The sequence below is a fragment of the Mytilus galloprovincialis genome, chromosome 9 (assembly GCF_965363235.1).
Source record: "Mytilus galloprovincialis chromosome 9, xbMytGall1.hap1.1, whole genome shotgun sequence".
Lineage (NCBI taxonomy): Eukaryota > Metazoa > Mollusca > Bivalvia > Mytilida > Mytilidae > Mytilus > Mytilus galloprovincialis.
This window is the reverse complement of record NC_134846.1, coordinates 11,399,396-11,415,862: the sequence shown is the minus strand read 5'-3', so window position 1 is coordinate 11,415,862 and position 16,467 is coordinate 11,399,396. Positions and strand designations below refer to the sequence as shown.

Here is a 16,467-nt window from a genome sequence, read left to right as displayed (position 1 = left end):
ATAACTTTTGTACTATAGAAAACAAATTCAGTTTTCTTTCCAGGGAAACCAGTCCATTCATACTATTACATGTTCATACTAAGTCAACTTGAACTTCTAGCATTCAAATAAAACCAAGGTTAACTACCAAGTAGAACAACTGCAATCATTGGGAACTTGTACCACTGCAGACTCACCATAAAAATATGCATTGCTTTTGAAACCTTGATAACATATAAATTATTTGCCTTAATAAATAAATCATTAGATAAACATAAATGTACTATATATGAATGTTTAATGTTGAGGCAACTTTGCCACAGTTTTCATAATAACGGTTGCCTTGGTTTTTGGTTAACTGCCTTCAGCGCTTTCAGCGCTTTGATTTATTTGATTACCCACTGGTTCCCAGATTTGATCTCTATGTTTCATCTCGTAGTGGCACAACTTTGGAATTCTACCAGTATAAGTACACATGTCAAGCTGTCAAATTGTATTCTAAGAAATGGTACGGTTTGTACTGCATTTATACAAGTTTAACCTTTTGAAGGTTGAGGTTAGAAATGTTGAAAATATGCCACACAGCTCTTTGTATTGAATGTTGAAAAACTAGTAGTAAATAAAATCACATTAATACTGAACCCTGAGAAAAATTCAAAACAGCAAGTCCCTAATCAAATGGCAAAATCAATAACTCAAATACATCAAATGAATGGAAAACAACTCATATTCCTGACTTGGTACAGGCATTTTCTTGTGTACAAAATGGTGGATTGAACCAGGTTTTATAGGTTGCTTAACCTCTCACTTGTAAAATACAGTCGCATCAAATTCCATTATATTGACATAGCTGTGCATATGAACTTGCCATTCTAGGATAACTTTTTTTATTGATAGCATTGTAAACGTGGCACAATTTTAGTCGTTATAGGAGTTCCAATGGGCATTTGTATTGTCTATATTTACAGAGTTGTTATACGTTCGTTCAATGTGTTTGAGTAGTCCGTGTTGTAATCCAGTCCGACACTTTGACTGATCTCATATAAATATCTTTTTTTTTAAAACCTAGATGTGTGAAAAATTTCGAGTTGGCCATTAAAATTTGGCATACTTAAAAAGATTTGTTAGCCCAACATATACATTTGAGTTCAGACACAATTTCCTTAAAACAAGAAAAAAGATACTATGGTGGCCGAGTTGTCTAATAAGTTCATGTAGACCGGTCAAACAAAGACCATATGCAATCGTTTCACAAGCAGGAAACAAACAATAAAAAATTGTTTCTTAATTTACACGGTACATTTTTCAGTGTAATGTTCTACTAGTGATGAATTCATATATGCTGATATTTGAAGATTATGTGCTGGATCCAGGCTAAGTTGTGATTATTTACTCAGTGAATTCAATATTTTTAAAACACTGATTAAAATGCGCTAAAATAATCTAGATGGTGCAAAAAGTAAAAACACAAAAATACTGAACTCCGAGGAAAATTCAAAAAGGAAAGTCCCATATCAAATAACAAATTCAAAAGTTCACATTAAACGAATGGATAACAACTGTCATATTCCTGACTTGGTACAGGCATTTTCTTATGTAGAAAATGGTGGATTGAACCTGGTTTTATAATACTGAACTCCGAGGAAAATTCAAAAAGGAAAGTTCCAAATCAAATGGCAAATTCAAAAGTTCAAACACATCAAACGAATGTGTTTGATGTGTTTGTATATGTATCAAAAGGGCTCAAATTAAGATATAAACTCAAGATATGATTTTTATGTTAAAACATTAATTTACATTATAAATTACTTCGTTTAAATATGTACACAATTAAGTTAACATAAAATTAAAACAAGTACAGTATTTCATACACGCAGTTTTAACTCACACATACTATTACAAGCATATTAAAAGGCGTGTTGAATCATACCTCATGCCCACCACATATGCATTATCAATTCTGAAATTCATATCAAAATAATCTAACAGTTCTTAATAATAGCATAGAAAAGCAAAAACAGGTTTAATAAGGTGTTATCACACATATCACCTATGATTGTTTTTGGCAATATTTATCAATTATATCTGGATTTGTTCAGGCTTTGTTCATATTTAGAGTCCAAAGCTTATAAAATCAACCAACTAAAAAATCGTAAACGTGATTTTGCTTTTAAGATAATGACATATTTTGACCACAAGGTTTATTATTTCATTTAAGGGACCTAAATTCCCTAGTGGTTTAACTAGTTCAACTACATTGATACCTATCCTGCAATCAGTTTGTATTCTTTTACACCAGTGACGCTCGAATAAAAACAAGTTTTAATTTTGAGTAAACGAACTTATTTCAGACGTTCTAGAATACTTTCATTAAAAGAGTGATCAAGAGGAACCATCATATGAGATCTTTCAGCAGAAACTAGCAATACGTATCGTTAACTAAATGAATAAACTTTTACACTACCTGTTACAGAGCATTTTGAATTATGCAATTTTGTGAGAATTGTTAAATGTATCATTATATTGACATTTAACATTCATATATTCCCTATCCCAAAGTTGCAACTATTTTAAATGTTTAGATTATTCTCGTTATCTTTACATATAAGACGATTTTTTCTTTTGATATTTAGAACTCGATATTGTCTCCTTACAGAGGTCTTATGATAAATTATATTATAAAAATCATATCTTCTGGACGATAAATCAGGAAATCATGAGCATTAAAATAATATTGTGTCGGTACTAAACGCGAAAGTTTTGTTGTATAAAATTTGATATAAACGTACTAGTATTAACTATTGTTAGTATCTCTAAACATTATTTAATGTTGATTACAGGCATTATTTAGTAGCTCATTCTTGAGTTTTCAGAAAATTTCTATTACATATCTAGCCAAAAATATATCTACTGTTTTAAAACAATGAATCAGTCTACTTTTTTTGTGACTGAAATGAAAAAATATTCAAGATGCAGAAGGTCGAATATTAGAAATATAAATGCTTTTTGTAAGCAGGTAAAAAAAAAATAACCAGTCTATCAATTAAATTCAAATTGTTTAATTGGAAAAACTAGAAGTGGAAGATAACAAGGAGGAAGCAAAACACAGAAAAAAATCAGTTGAGAGAAACTGACAACGCAATTTCAAATGAACTGTGGGCGACGACGAAACGACAAAAAATTTAATAAAACGCTGCTTAGAAAACTATGATATCCTTCATTTTTGTAAGCAAAGCAAATTATATAAGCATTAAATGGCACCACAAAAGTAATTGTTCTTGGAATAAGTAAAACAATAGTTAAGAAGCCTTATTTAAACTTCGTAGGCTTGCTGTTGATAACCGTGGTATAGTATTCTGTTGATAATTCATAAGTTCGTTATGTTTTTCAACTTCTTTCTGTGAATATTTCATTTTGTCTTTGACTGGTTCTGTTTCTGGTGTTCCGTAAATAGGGCCTATCCAAGAGAGCAATACCGGAAGAAGAAAAATGGCATGCATAGCACCCACAACAACAACGATGAACATCACTTTAAAAAAGGAAAAGAAAATGTATGATTTTGAAAAAGCCAGCACAACTATACCAATAACAGAAGAAAGTGCCCCATTTAATATAGGACCTCCTGCCAAATCCAATGCTGTACTTACTCTAGCATCTCTATTTTCACCTGGGACATGCGCATACGCATGACAAATATGGGCACTGAAATCAACAGAAAATCCTACACACATGACAATATGGATCATCGTCACAGAACTTAAAGTGAGACCCCAAATTTGCATTAATCCAATAACCCCTACCATGATCATTGAAACAGAAACAGTTACCAAAAGTATAAGGACAGGCAAAGGCATAAATATAGCGGTGACCAAAAACACAACAGATACAGCTATTGCAAGAGTTTGTATTGTTTGTGGAACAATTTGTACATATTGCTCAAAGAAAACAAAACTTGGTGAAAAGACAAATACTGGCAGAGTGGATGACTTTGCAATTTCTCTGACACGAACCATTAGAGAAGCTTGATCGCTTGATGTTGTAAGGCTTTTGCTGAGAACATGGAATCGTGATGCAACAATTGAATTGTTTCTAATAATGACATCGTTAACAAATATGTTGCCATGAGTGTTTAGAAAAGTCTTCAATCCCAAAATAAAATTCGATTGCGATGCATTTGAAAATGCTGGGGATTTCGTATATGTATCTAACCAAGAGAGCTCAAAGGTACTATGAATATCTTTATCTTCTTTAGCTTTTCTTAATAAAGTTTTTAAAACATTTGATGAAAATCTATATTCAATTTCAGATTTTACATAGAAAGATACGAAGAAGCTTTGACTGAAAAATTTTAAGTTTGTGTCATAAAATTTATAATGATAAGAGTCACTAGAGACTAAGTTTCTGAGATCAAGATCCTCACGAAAATTCCATGCACCCCATGCCGAAACACCTAAATAGCCTAAAAATAGTAGTATGATAATAATCCTTGTTGGTTTACTCTTCACAGCATTTTTTAATAGAATTTTTGGATATTTTTCAATGGGTCCTTCAACTTCTTCTCTCTTCTGACGTGGGGCACCTCCACAAAGTAAGACAACTGTTTTTGATTTTCCTTCCTCCTTGAGTGATTGATGAGATTTTGTTTTGCAACAAGTGAACCAATGGCGCTGTTTGGAAACTCGAACTTCATTGATAGTCATGATTCCGGTGTAGAATGTCAGGTAATTGAAATAACAAAACAAAACAGCACAACCTGTAACAGAAAAACCGATTTATAAATATATATCTATATAAACTAGTTAAAAATAATAGCTGTTCACATAGTGCATTTAAATAACACTTTACAAATTTGGTGCCTAATTTCGTAGCTCTTTCATTTAAAAAAATGGTGTTTACCGAAACACAACCAAATTAACAATCATATCTCGTAAAGATAGTTTTAATTTAAAATTAGATGAACCATCTGTATAAAAACAGTGCACCTGTTCAGTTTTGTCAGTAAATATTATAAATGAGCTGTTATTTAAAATTTGAAATTTATGAACCTAAAAAGTGAACATGTGTTAGTATGTCGTTTGATTGATTTAAGCCATTTCAATTGATAATCTACAGTATGTCTTTCTATTTTGAGATGTTACACTATTGTTTGAGATAAGGGTAAAGGTATGGTATCATTTAAACGTTTGAACCCGCTGTAATTGTTTGCACCTGTCCTAAATAAAGGCAACAGTAGTATACCGCTGTTCGAAATTCATTAATCGATAGAGAGAAAAAAAATCCGAGTTACAAACTAAACCTGAGGGAAACGCATCAAATATTAGAGAACTACGACACAACAGAAACACAACATTAAAATGTAACACACACAGAAACAAACTATAATATAACAATGGCCATTTCCCTGACTTGGTTAAGGGCATTTTAAGATAAAAATGGTGGGTTGATCCGGTTTAATGGCAATGTTAATTATAACATTAAAATGACAACATTACATGACAGGACTACAATACAAATAAATGGGAGAAAATATAGGACAGAGAAACAAACGATTAATAGTTAACAAAGGGCACTTTGCTAAAAATATTAATACGCCAGACGTGCGCCACGTCCACACAAGACTAACCAGCGAAGCACTGATGAAAAAAGTTTGAAAGCTAAAACAAGTACAAAGCTAAAAAGCACTGAGGACCAACAGTTTCAAAAAGTCATGACCAATACGGCCAGGGTTATCCACCTGGGATAAGAACATCCTTTGATATTATTTAGAATTTAGAATAATACATACTTTTGCAAACAGTAAATTTTGACTATATAATAGATATACATGATTAAACTAAAGTGGTGACAGAACAGAACAAAAACGGATAAATTACAAAACTTCACAACTTAGCCATAACCACTGTTACGCTCAAAGTAACGTCACATTTGAATTTCTAAAACAAGTTCCCTAAATTAAGAAAGAATTTAGATAAAGTTCAAGATTAGATTTGTATGACTTATCTAACATTTATTATTAACAGGAAAGTCAGGAATCTGATGTTCAGTAGTTGTCGTTTGTTGATGTGGTTCATAAGTGTTTCTCTTATCTTGTTTTTCATATAGAATAGACCGTTGGGTTTCCGTTTGAATGGTTTTACACTTAGTCTAGTAATTTTAGGGGCCCTTTAAAGCTTGCTGTTAGGTGTGAGCCAAGGCTCCGTGTTAAAGACCTTACTTTGACCTATAATGGTTTACTTTTATAATTGTGACTTGGATGGAGAGTTGTCTCATTGACACTCATACCACATCTTCTTACATCCGTATAGTAAAGAAAAAACTTCAATTAAAGTTTAGAATTTACCTGTATACCAAGAAAAATTTCGGACACTAGGAAATACTGATGCTGCACCTGCACAGAACGCTACGATGTCTGTTATTGATGTTATGGTGATAGCAATCCCACTTGTCCTTATTGTCTTACCGATACGTGCTTCGACGGAATCGTCACACTTTGTATCGGCCAAACCAGATAAAAGAATAAACATATTGTCCACACCTATACCTGGAATAAAAATATAAATTTCCTTTATCATCGGTTAAAAACGTATTAAGTTTCATGACATACACCTCAATATAATTATAAAACAGTCTCGATTTATAGATATAAATTGAAAAAGAGAGGCGAAAAATAACAGAGGGATATTCAAACTTATAACTTATTTTTAGCCATGGCGTTGTCAGTTTACTTTCGATTTATGAGTTTGACTGTCTCTTTGCTTTTTTTTCTTCCCTTTTTTATATGTCGAAAATAAACTGAGAACGCCATGGCTAAACTAGAGGCTCTTAAGAGCCTGTGTTGCTCACTTTGGTCTATGTGCATATTAAACAAAGGACACAGATGGATTCATGACACAATTGTGTTTTGGTGATGGTGATGTGTTTGTAGATCTTACTTTACTGAAAATTCTTGCTTATTACAATTTTCTCTATCTGTAATGAACTTGGCTCTTTAGTTACAGATGAAAATATTTTGTAAAAACTTACCAAAATTTACCAAATTGATGAAAATTGTTAAAAATTTACTACAAATGACATTAACTCCTTACAGGGTCAACTGACCATTTTGGTCATGGTTGACCCTAATTGTAGATCTTACTTTGCATTATTGCTGTTTACAGTTTATCTCTATCTATAATAATATTCAAGATAATAACCAAAAACAGCAAAATTTCCTTAAAAATTACCAATTTGGGGACAGCAACCCAACAACAAGTTGTCCAGTTCATCTGGAAATTTTAGGGCAGATAGATATTGACTTGATAAACAATTTAACCCCTTGTAAGATTTGCTCTAAATGCTTTGGTTTCAGAGTTATAAGCCAACATTTACTTTTTACCCCTATGTTCTATTTTTATCCATGGCGGCCATCTTGATTGGTTGGCTGGGTCACCACACACAATTTTTAAACAAGATACCCTAATAATGATTTAGGCTAAGTTTAATTAAATTTGGCCCAGTAGTTTCAGAGGAGAAGATTTTTGTACAAGATTACAAAAAATTACGAAAAATTGGTAAACAATGACTATAAAGGAACGCTGTCCCACTAGGCCACGATCGCACTACGATCTGTGAAAAAATGTCAATTTTGATGATCGTAGTTCGATCATGTAGATCACAGTGAGGTCGTATCACGGTCCTGGTGAGGTCTTCAAGGTCGTGATCAGCGTGGTCAACTTTGAAAATGTTCAAAACAATCGTGGTGCGGTCGTGGTGAAATCAGGTCGTAGTAGAAGCGTAGTGAGAGCGCACTAAGGTCGTGGTAAGATCGCAAAGGTCGTTGTACCATCGTAGCGAGGGCGCAGCGAAAGCTCGATTCTATTCGGAGAGACAGCGCTATGATCTCACAGCGACGTTATAACGACCTCACTACGACCATCCCGTTCTCACCGCGACCCAACTACGCTTCCACTACGAACATACCACGTTTACACCACGCTGTTCAAGACCACAGTACGATTTTAGTACGCCCTTGCCTTCCTCAGTACGCTCTTCTTACGACCCTCACTACGTTCATATAACGACCATCATTCTCATTGTCATTTTCACATAAAATATATTAAATCTCTCCAGGTTTTATTTGTCTGTATGTAATTAGGGCTTCTTTTTCTCTGACGGCTCAACCATGCTTCTCGTTTTTATATACTAGTAGATTATACCGTTGGTTTTCTCGTTTGAATGGTTTTACACTAGTAATTTTTAGGCCCTTTATAGCTTGCTGTTCGGTGTGAGCATTATTTTTGGATTAAGTTATGTTTGGGTTAAGCATTATGTTTAAGTGTAGAAGGCCGTACCTTGACCTATATTGGTTTTCTTTTATAGATTGTAACTTGGATGGAGAGCTGTCTCATTGACACTCATACCACATCTTCCTATATCTATTGACACATCTGTGTCATCTCTGCTATCGTTCACTAAAATATCGTCATTTGAGCTTGATGGACCAGCAAAAGGTTGTAATTTAGATTTGATTGGTCGGTCCAACATCTCTGCTGGATCAGGATTTGAAACTATCAGAGCTCCCTTTGTCTCTACATCAACCCCTACCACCACGCTCACGTGTTCTAGTAGATTTTAGTGGCATGACTATTGTTTCCGATAAATCTACGTATTAATCAGAAATAGAAGGAATGGAACTGTAATGATATGGAACACGATGTTATCATGTTGACGTAATTGCTGAGAACATAGTAAGATCGAGGTATGAACGTGGTATAATCGTGGTAAGAACGTGCTATAATCGCAGTAGAAGCGTGGTAAGATCGTGTTGCAATCGGATAACTCGTGGTATGGTCGTAGTATGAACGGGATGAGCGTAGAAATATCTTGATAAGCGTAGTGAGGTCGCAGAACAAGCGCGGTGAGAACGTGGTATTATCGTAGGAGGATCGTCGTAGAAGCGTAATGAGAACGTAGTAGCATCGTGAAAGCAACGAAAATTAACATTTTCATGCCGCTCATACCACGACCTCACCACTATCTGAATTTATTTTAGATCGCAGTGAGCGTGGTGTGATTGTGGTCTAGTGGGACTGGGGCTTAAGAGGTCATCTGACCATTTTGGTCAAGTTGACTTATTTGTAGATCTTTCTTTGCTGAACATTTTTGCTGTTTACAGTTTATCTCTATCTATAATAGAATTCAAGATAATAACCAAAAACAGCAAAATTTCCTTAATTACCAATTCAGGGGCAGCAATCCAACAACCGGTTGTCCGATTCATCTGTAAATTTCAGGGCAGATAGATCTTGACTTGATTAACAATTTCACCCCCATGTCAGATTTGCTCTAAATGCTTTGGTTTCAGAGTTATAAGCCATGGCGGCCATCTCGGTTGGTTTGGCGGGTCACCGGACACAATTTTCAAACTAGATACCCCAATGATGATTGTGGCCAAATATGGTTAAATTTGGCCCAGTAGTGTCAGAGAAGAAGATTTTTGTAAAAGTTAACGACGACGGACACCAAGTGATGAGAAAAGCTCACTAGGCCCTTTAGGCCAGGTGAACTAAAAATGGTTAAAAATTGACTATAAAGGGCAATAACTTCTTAAGGGGTCAACTGACCATTTTGGTCATGTTGACTTATTTGTAAATCTTACTTTGCTGAACATTATTGCTGTTTACAGTTTATCTCTATCTAGATAATATTCAAGATAATAACCAAAAACAGCAAAATGTCCTTAAAATTACCAATTCAGGGGCAGCAACCTAACAATGGGTTGTCTGATTCATCTGAAAATTTCAGGGCAGATAGATCTTGACCTGATAAACAATTTTACCCCATGTCAGATTTGCTCTAAATGCTTTGGTTTTTGAGATATAAGCCAAAAACTGCATTTTAACCCTATGTTCTATTTTTAGCCATGGCGGCCATCTTGGTTAGTTGGCCGGGTCAACGGACACATTTGGTAAACTAGATACCCTATTGATGATTGTGGCCAAGTTTGGTATAATTTGGCCCAGTAGTTTCAGAGGAGAAAATTTTTGTAAAAGTTAACGACGACGGACGACAACGGACGACGGACGACTGACGCCAAGTGATGACAAAAGCTCACTTGGCTCTGTGGGCCAGGTGAGCTAAAAAGAAAAGACCAGCAGACAACTAAAAGTACACAAAAACATACAGACAAACAACAGTACACATAACACAAAATAAAATTTATTTAAATACATTTTGGTATGCAGGTATGAAGACTTATGGTCCTTTATACTGCCAGAATGTGCACAAAGTAATGTTTCTATCCAATTGTTTGCCTGTAAAATCAAGCTGTTGAATAGGTTATCACAGCTATTATAGTTTGAGAAGGCATGATTTACTTATCAGTTGAAATTTACTTTAAATTAGATTTCAATACATGTAAGAACTCTTTAATCTGTAATTTGTTGATCCATTTTTGTTTAAGTTTTTTTTTTTGTTTTTCTTGTTTATATGACAAGACATCCTTTCCATCTGAAACTTTTATTTTTTTTATGTTGTTGTGCTGTTACGTCCTTCTTCCAGGTAAAGGTTGAGAATGTACTTGTTCCACGTCATGAGCCAGCAATTGGTTGTCTTTTGTTTAGTTGTTTTCGGTTTATTGATTTCAATAAATCCGGCCGTGGGGTTTCTTGTTTTAATTGTTAAACATTATGTCACGCAGGACCTTTTATAATAATATTATTATTAATAATAATAATGATAATATTAATTTGACATTTAAGTAAAACAGGATGTTATGATAAAATTATTAAGTAAATGATTTTTAACTTGTCACTCGTTAAATCATATGTTTCTTCTCCAAATTAAGACATAGCTTAATTAAGTAGTTTGAAGAATAAAAAGGTTTTATTGTGAAGGTGAAATATATACAGCGAATGGGCCGCTTTTAGTAATCGAGAGTTTTACTAGCTCCGTATCTCAATCCTTCTGTATTGACACGACAATATGAATATTGTTTATTGAATGTACTGCTTTAAATAAAAGAAAATCATTACAGATCAAGGAATGTGTCTCCCGAATGCAAAGCTCTGATTCCTTCTTCTTATTTCGATTTAAAATTTTGAATTACTTTAGCCTTGAATATCACGACGAGACTTTATTTCTCGAAGGTTGCATCTAGCGCAATACAAATTCTACCGTCAATGATTTCACAAATGTAATGCAATTATATTGAATCATATGACAGCATCGCCCGCCATGTACATAAATATATTAATACAATTAACATGATAAAATCGTTTTGTTACGTACCTAATATCAAAAATGGCATTATCCCAACAATGTCTACAAAGGCAACACCACAAGCGCTGACAAGACCAAATGATGCTAGAATCGCCAGGCATGTAGACAAAATTCCAGCTAAACCAAGGTAATATCGATTATCAACGCAGTTCATTCCCATTAAAGCAAAACATGCAAATACGATCATAAGTGTAAATGTAACTGAAAACACGGAAATATCACCAGTTACATTTTTGCTTAATTCAACACTTAAACTATCAGAGTAAGAATACTTGACCATTATATTAGTATTTTGAAATGAAGCCATTCTTTCGACAAATTTTATCTCCCATTTTCTGGATAAATCAAATGATTCAGATTTAAGATTAAATCGTATCTTAAGAGCAGTTGCATTTTTAATTAAACCATTTACAGTTTGAACGTTTCCAATAAATCGATCTAAAAGAACTGTTTGTCCTGTCGTTAAATTATAAGGAGGATATGTGATATTGCCTATTTTCATATCTGACTTAAATTTAGAATCTAACAAGAAGCTACCATCAACAACACATTGATTACTTGATCGTGCGCACAAATCTGAATAGAAGTAAATGTTTCCAGAAGAATCTTCGACTGTCGTGTTTTGAATGTAATCGTTGAGTTCTTCAATATGTATCCAATTTGTAATGTTCAGTATATTATTTTCATTCTTGAGTTCTACAATAACTTCTCCGTATTGACCCAAATCAGATAAACTCTGTACATTAAAGTTTGCGCTTGTGTTGATTTTGAACAAAGTTTCTACCTAAAAACGATAAAATGATTAAATAATAATTTGATTTGATTAGTTCCAAATTGTACTGTTTTTTTCCCCATTTTGGTTTACAAAAGTTTTTTTATTCTCCAGCATCACTGAAGAATTATTTTTTATCATCGAAATGCGTATATGGTGCAGAAAAATTGGCATCGTTGATGTTATTAAAGATCTTTATAGACCAATATTATTCTGTGAATATCAATAAGTTATTTTAATTTAGTAGCAACAAAAAATCTTATTTATTTTTGAAAACTGAAAAAAAAAATCTAAAAAGTATGGAAAATGGTTTGATAAGTGCTTGAAATTTTTTTTAGCATCCAAGCCTTTAAAACAACACTTATTTGATTCATAAAAAAAAGTTTGGTCTTTTTTGTTAAAACAGTCCAAAATTATCTTTTAAGATGTCCCTGTTACATCATTTCCCTATTACAAGTACATCAATTTTTTTTAAATATTGGTTCCAGCGTAATTGATATAATTATTTAAGAATATTAATATGAAAAATAAGGATAACAATTTCTAAGCCACAAAAAGTCGATATAAGTTGATTTTTCGATGATAAATCAATTAGAATATGTTCAAATATTTTTTTACATTTGTTATTTACATCACCAGACTTATTGTATTTAAAGACATTGAACCGTCATTTTCGAAACAAGTTTATATATTTATTGGCATTGAACTCGAAGGCAAAAAAAAGTTGATTTGAAACAGATTTAAATCTATTGCACCCAATAATTTGATCCTTCGGGCTTAAAATAAAAAAAGGCAGTCTTAACATTTAAATATAAATTTTGTGACTCCTGTTTTATTTTCATCTTTCTTTTTTTAAAGTTAAGAGTGTTAAAAAAGGAATAAAGCATCGGTAAAAGTTTTAAGAATGTATATTGGAAATCCCCATGGCAAAACTATGCTTAAGTGTTAAAAAAATAATTAATCTGATATTCTTATTATCTTATTGTCTCTGTGTTCCGTAGATTGTTCACTGTTTGAACTGGCAAAAGTGAAGACAAACACAACAAAAAATAACCTATCATTGAGATGACTTAGCATTATATTATAATAATCTTTATTGTCATATAAACAAATTACACATGTTTGTTACAAACTGAACAATAATATTACCCGCCAACTAGGAAGAATATCGAGTGCTTACAATGTCAGAATTATTTCAGACATATTTCTGGTAACAGGAACGACAAATTAAGAAGTTTTAGATATTTAGTGTCTCAATGATATTTCTTTATAATAAATTTGTAGAATAACATACACTTATTTCCGTCATAGTATTTACTGTTTAAAATTTTCCTTGAAATTCAATTTTTCTACTATCTTACCTTAATCACACAAATACAAATATTTTAGGTTGTTAAAAATACAAATATATAGAAATGTTCAACAGTTTGTTGATTTTGATAACCAAACGATTACCGTAAATTTTCCACCCAATATTTCATACAGATTCTTCAATTGAAATAAAAAAAAAACTTATAAAGTCATATTTTAGGGAATGAAAGCCCTTTTTGGTTTATGTTAAAATAACAGTATAAATTTTTATTACAACTAGTTGTAAATAAACAATGTGTTAGTGATGTTGAACATATACAGGTATTTACTTGATAATTAGAGCATTCAGGTTAACATATAAAATTTTTTTTTTATATGCAGACAATACCAAAGAAAATGCAGGACAATGAATTTGAAAAGTGATAAACATGTTGACATGCGACTATATATATTGAATAGATACACACAATTCGATTATCTATATTAAACAAATATGTACAAACCAGTCTTCGTGCAAAACTTACAGTTTGTTGATCTTTGCTTGCAGTGTTTCCTATTGGTACATACTGATTGATACCTGATTCTGGATTCAATTCTAAAAGACCCACTCCAAGGGCGGCATTAATAATTCCAACAAGTATCACAGTCTTCCAGGGATGCCGTGCTACAAATTTCCCGTATCTTTCAAATAAACCCCCGATACCGCTGTCAACCTTCTGGTGAAGATGGTAAAAGCACAGCATCTAAAATATATTTACATAGTTATCAGCATATCATATAAATAATCATCTTCAACGAAGAAAAAAGAACACGACCGAGAACATATTAACTACATATATTTACAGGTACAATATATTAAATGACGTCAACAAAATTTAATGTGTTTAATGTGTAAAAAGATTTTTAGCTGGTTTGAGGAAGATAAAAGTACGCAGCTTTGGTTTTTATTATTTTGTTATACGGATGCATTAAGTTAATAACGGTTTTCGTACAATAAGTAGCAGCTATAGTATATATGTAATTTGTACAAGTTATGATAACATATAGATAGGACTTTATTGGTAAGGTCTGTAATAGGTTTAATACTTTGTAATTAATAGACACAAATACCAAAATAAATATTCTAAAGATAGAATACAAAACAAGTATAAAACTTATATATTTCCAATATCCATTATTCTTTAATCTTATCAAAATTAAAATATACGCAATTGTTCTCCAAATATATGTTTTTGATGATGTAATAAAACATCTAAACTTTATTTTATTTTTTCAACAACAAAACTCTATTTTTTAATTAAAGAATTAAACTTCTTTCTATGAAAATTGTTTTTGAATGAAAAATACTTGCATTTTATAGATTTTGAAGACACGTTCTTTAGCGAAATTGTAATGATGGATATTTTATCTTCAAACAAAAATTCAAACAGTCAGTACTAAATAAGAGGTAACAGCAGTTAACGGATGTGCAAAAACAAATATTTACAGACTACAATCATAATAGATTAAATTGGCGAAAGCCTTATTTTAAAAAACCTATGAACAACTATAATCACCGAAGGTCAGGACTACATGAAATAGTTTGTTTTTTTTTGAAAACTGTTTACTGTTCCATACACCTGTCTTATTCATTTTGTTTTGAAGCACTCCTGAATTGCCCCACTCTTAAAAGAAAAACTTCCATTTGTTGTAACATAGCTCTTTTGGTTTATTATATAATTTCTTTTTTAGTATACTGGTACATCAAAAATCGTTTAAAACTTGCACCCTTATAAATACACTTTATCACATCAGCTCTGGAGCACATAATACTTTGTCAATACATATTTATCTAAGAAACTATCGAACATGTGGCAATCAGTAAGAACGAAGTCAGGAATATGGCAGTTGTTATCCCTTTATTTGATGTGCTTGTGCTTTTAATTTTGACATATGTTGTTGGACTCTAAAATTTCTTTTGACTTCGGATTTTGTTTTAATATTACCTTTAAAAATTCATATCAAATCTATGTTCGCATATGAAACAACAGGGCTATGTTATTGTCAGAAAACCGTCTATACGACTTTATAAAAACAAGGAGTGCATAGATTAGAAACAGGACTATAATGCCTGATTGTCTATTCAAAAGGAGAAACTTTATTATTTATCATTATTATTATCATTATTTATTTTTATTATTATTAATTATTATTATTATTATTATTTTACATAAATAATTCAACAAGAACTATAACAAAAGCATAATATTGTTTTAACATATAATGTGAAAAAAGACTTACCTTTACAGAATTGATACTACTTTAAAATACCTGATAAACATAACAAGCTTAAAAGATTTATTCTCAAAAGCACGTGAAGCAACAAGGAAGAATGGTGTTCCTGTACTTGATAAACTTTTAGCCAGTGTTATGTTATCGTCATGTTTTGATCGTTATTTAACAAATAATGTTATCGGTATCATAGGTGATATTATAGAAACAACCAGTCAAACGTTTCTTATTATTAGACTATTGCATTTCTCGGAATGAATAAACGAAAGAACGACTTAACGGTAATAATATTTCAATTCTGTTGTAGTCATTCAATATTTACAACAAAAAACAAAAACTTTAGCGGTCATAAACGTCTCATTCGTTACTTAAAAATGTGAACGCATGCGCCGAATATGATTTTTATATAATGCAGCGAGAAGCTTAAATCTGCTGTCATTTTTTTAGAATCTGTATTATCCAGCTTTGCTGTCACTTAAAGGGTTTAAAGGTTATATGAAAGTTTCTGTCATCTTGCACTGCACAAAAAGAAGAACATAATAGGATCAATATTTTCAATTAAGTCAGTCAATTCTTACATTGTGTTCTAAATTTTTCGAGCGCATTAATTTGAAATCACCGGCATGTAAGATTGCAACTCTTTGACATGAAGGTTTTGCTTTTTTGTTTAGGACATTTACTATAAAAAAATGTTTAATTTTTTGCCTTTATAAACATTGGTTTGTCCGAACACATTAGCTGAGAATTAATCAAGAATATTAAACACATGGCGTGCCTATAAACAATATCGGAAGTGTGTTTATAACAGTAGAACTTACATTTGTTTTGTAATTTAGTTTGTTTTAGTAGGTACTGACGTTGTTTATTGTCTTATT

The 16,467-nt window shown here is 32.1% G+C and overlaps 2 protein-coding genes across 8 annotated transcripts in view; one reads left to right on the top strand and one right to left on the bottom strand.

The window, feature by feature from the left end:
* The window catches only part of LOC143044397 (cholesterol transporter ABCA5-like), a 294,548-nt gene that overhangs the window by 72,999 nt on the left and 205,082 nt on the right, over positions 1 to 16,467 (top strand). The gene's annotated exons all lie outside the window — the stretch shown is intronic.
* LOC143044396 (patched domain-containing protein 3-like) lies at positions 1,741 to 15,794 on the bottom strand. The gene is made up of 5 exons (XM_076216387.1): positions 15,602 to 15,794; positions 13,846 to 14,064; positions 11,248 to 12,022; positions 6,320 to 6,520; positions 1,741 to 4,732 (listed from the first exon to the last, which is right to left on the bottom strand). Exons 2-5 carry the CDS (start codon positions 14,062 to 14,064, stop codon positions 3,279 to 3,281), a joined length of 2,649 nt encoding a protein of 882 aa, XP_076072502.1. The 5' UTR covers positions 15,602 to 15,794; the 3' UTR covers positions 1,741 to 3,278.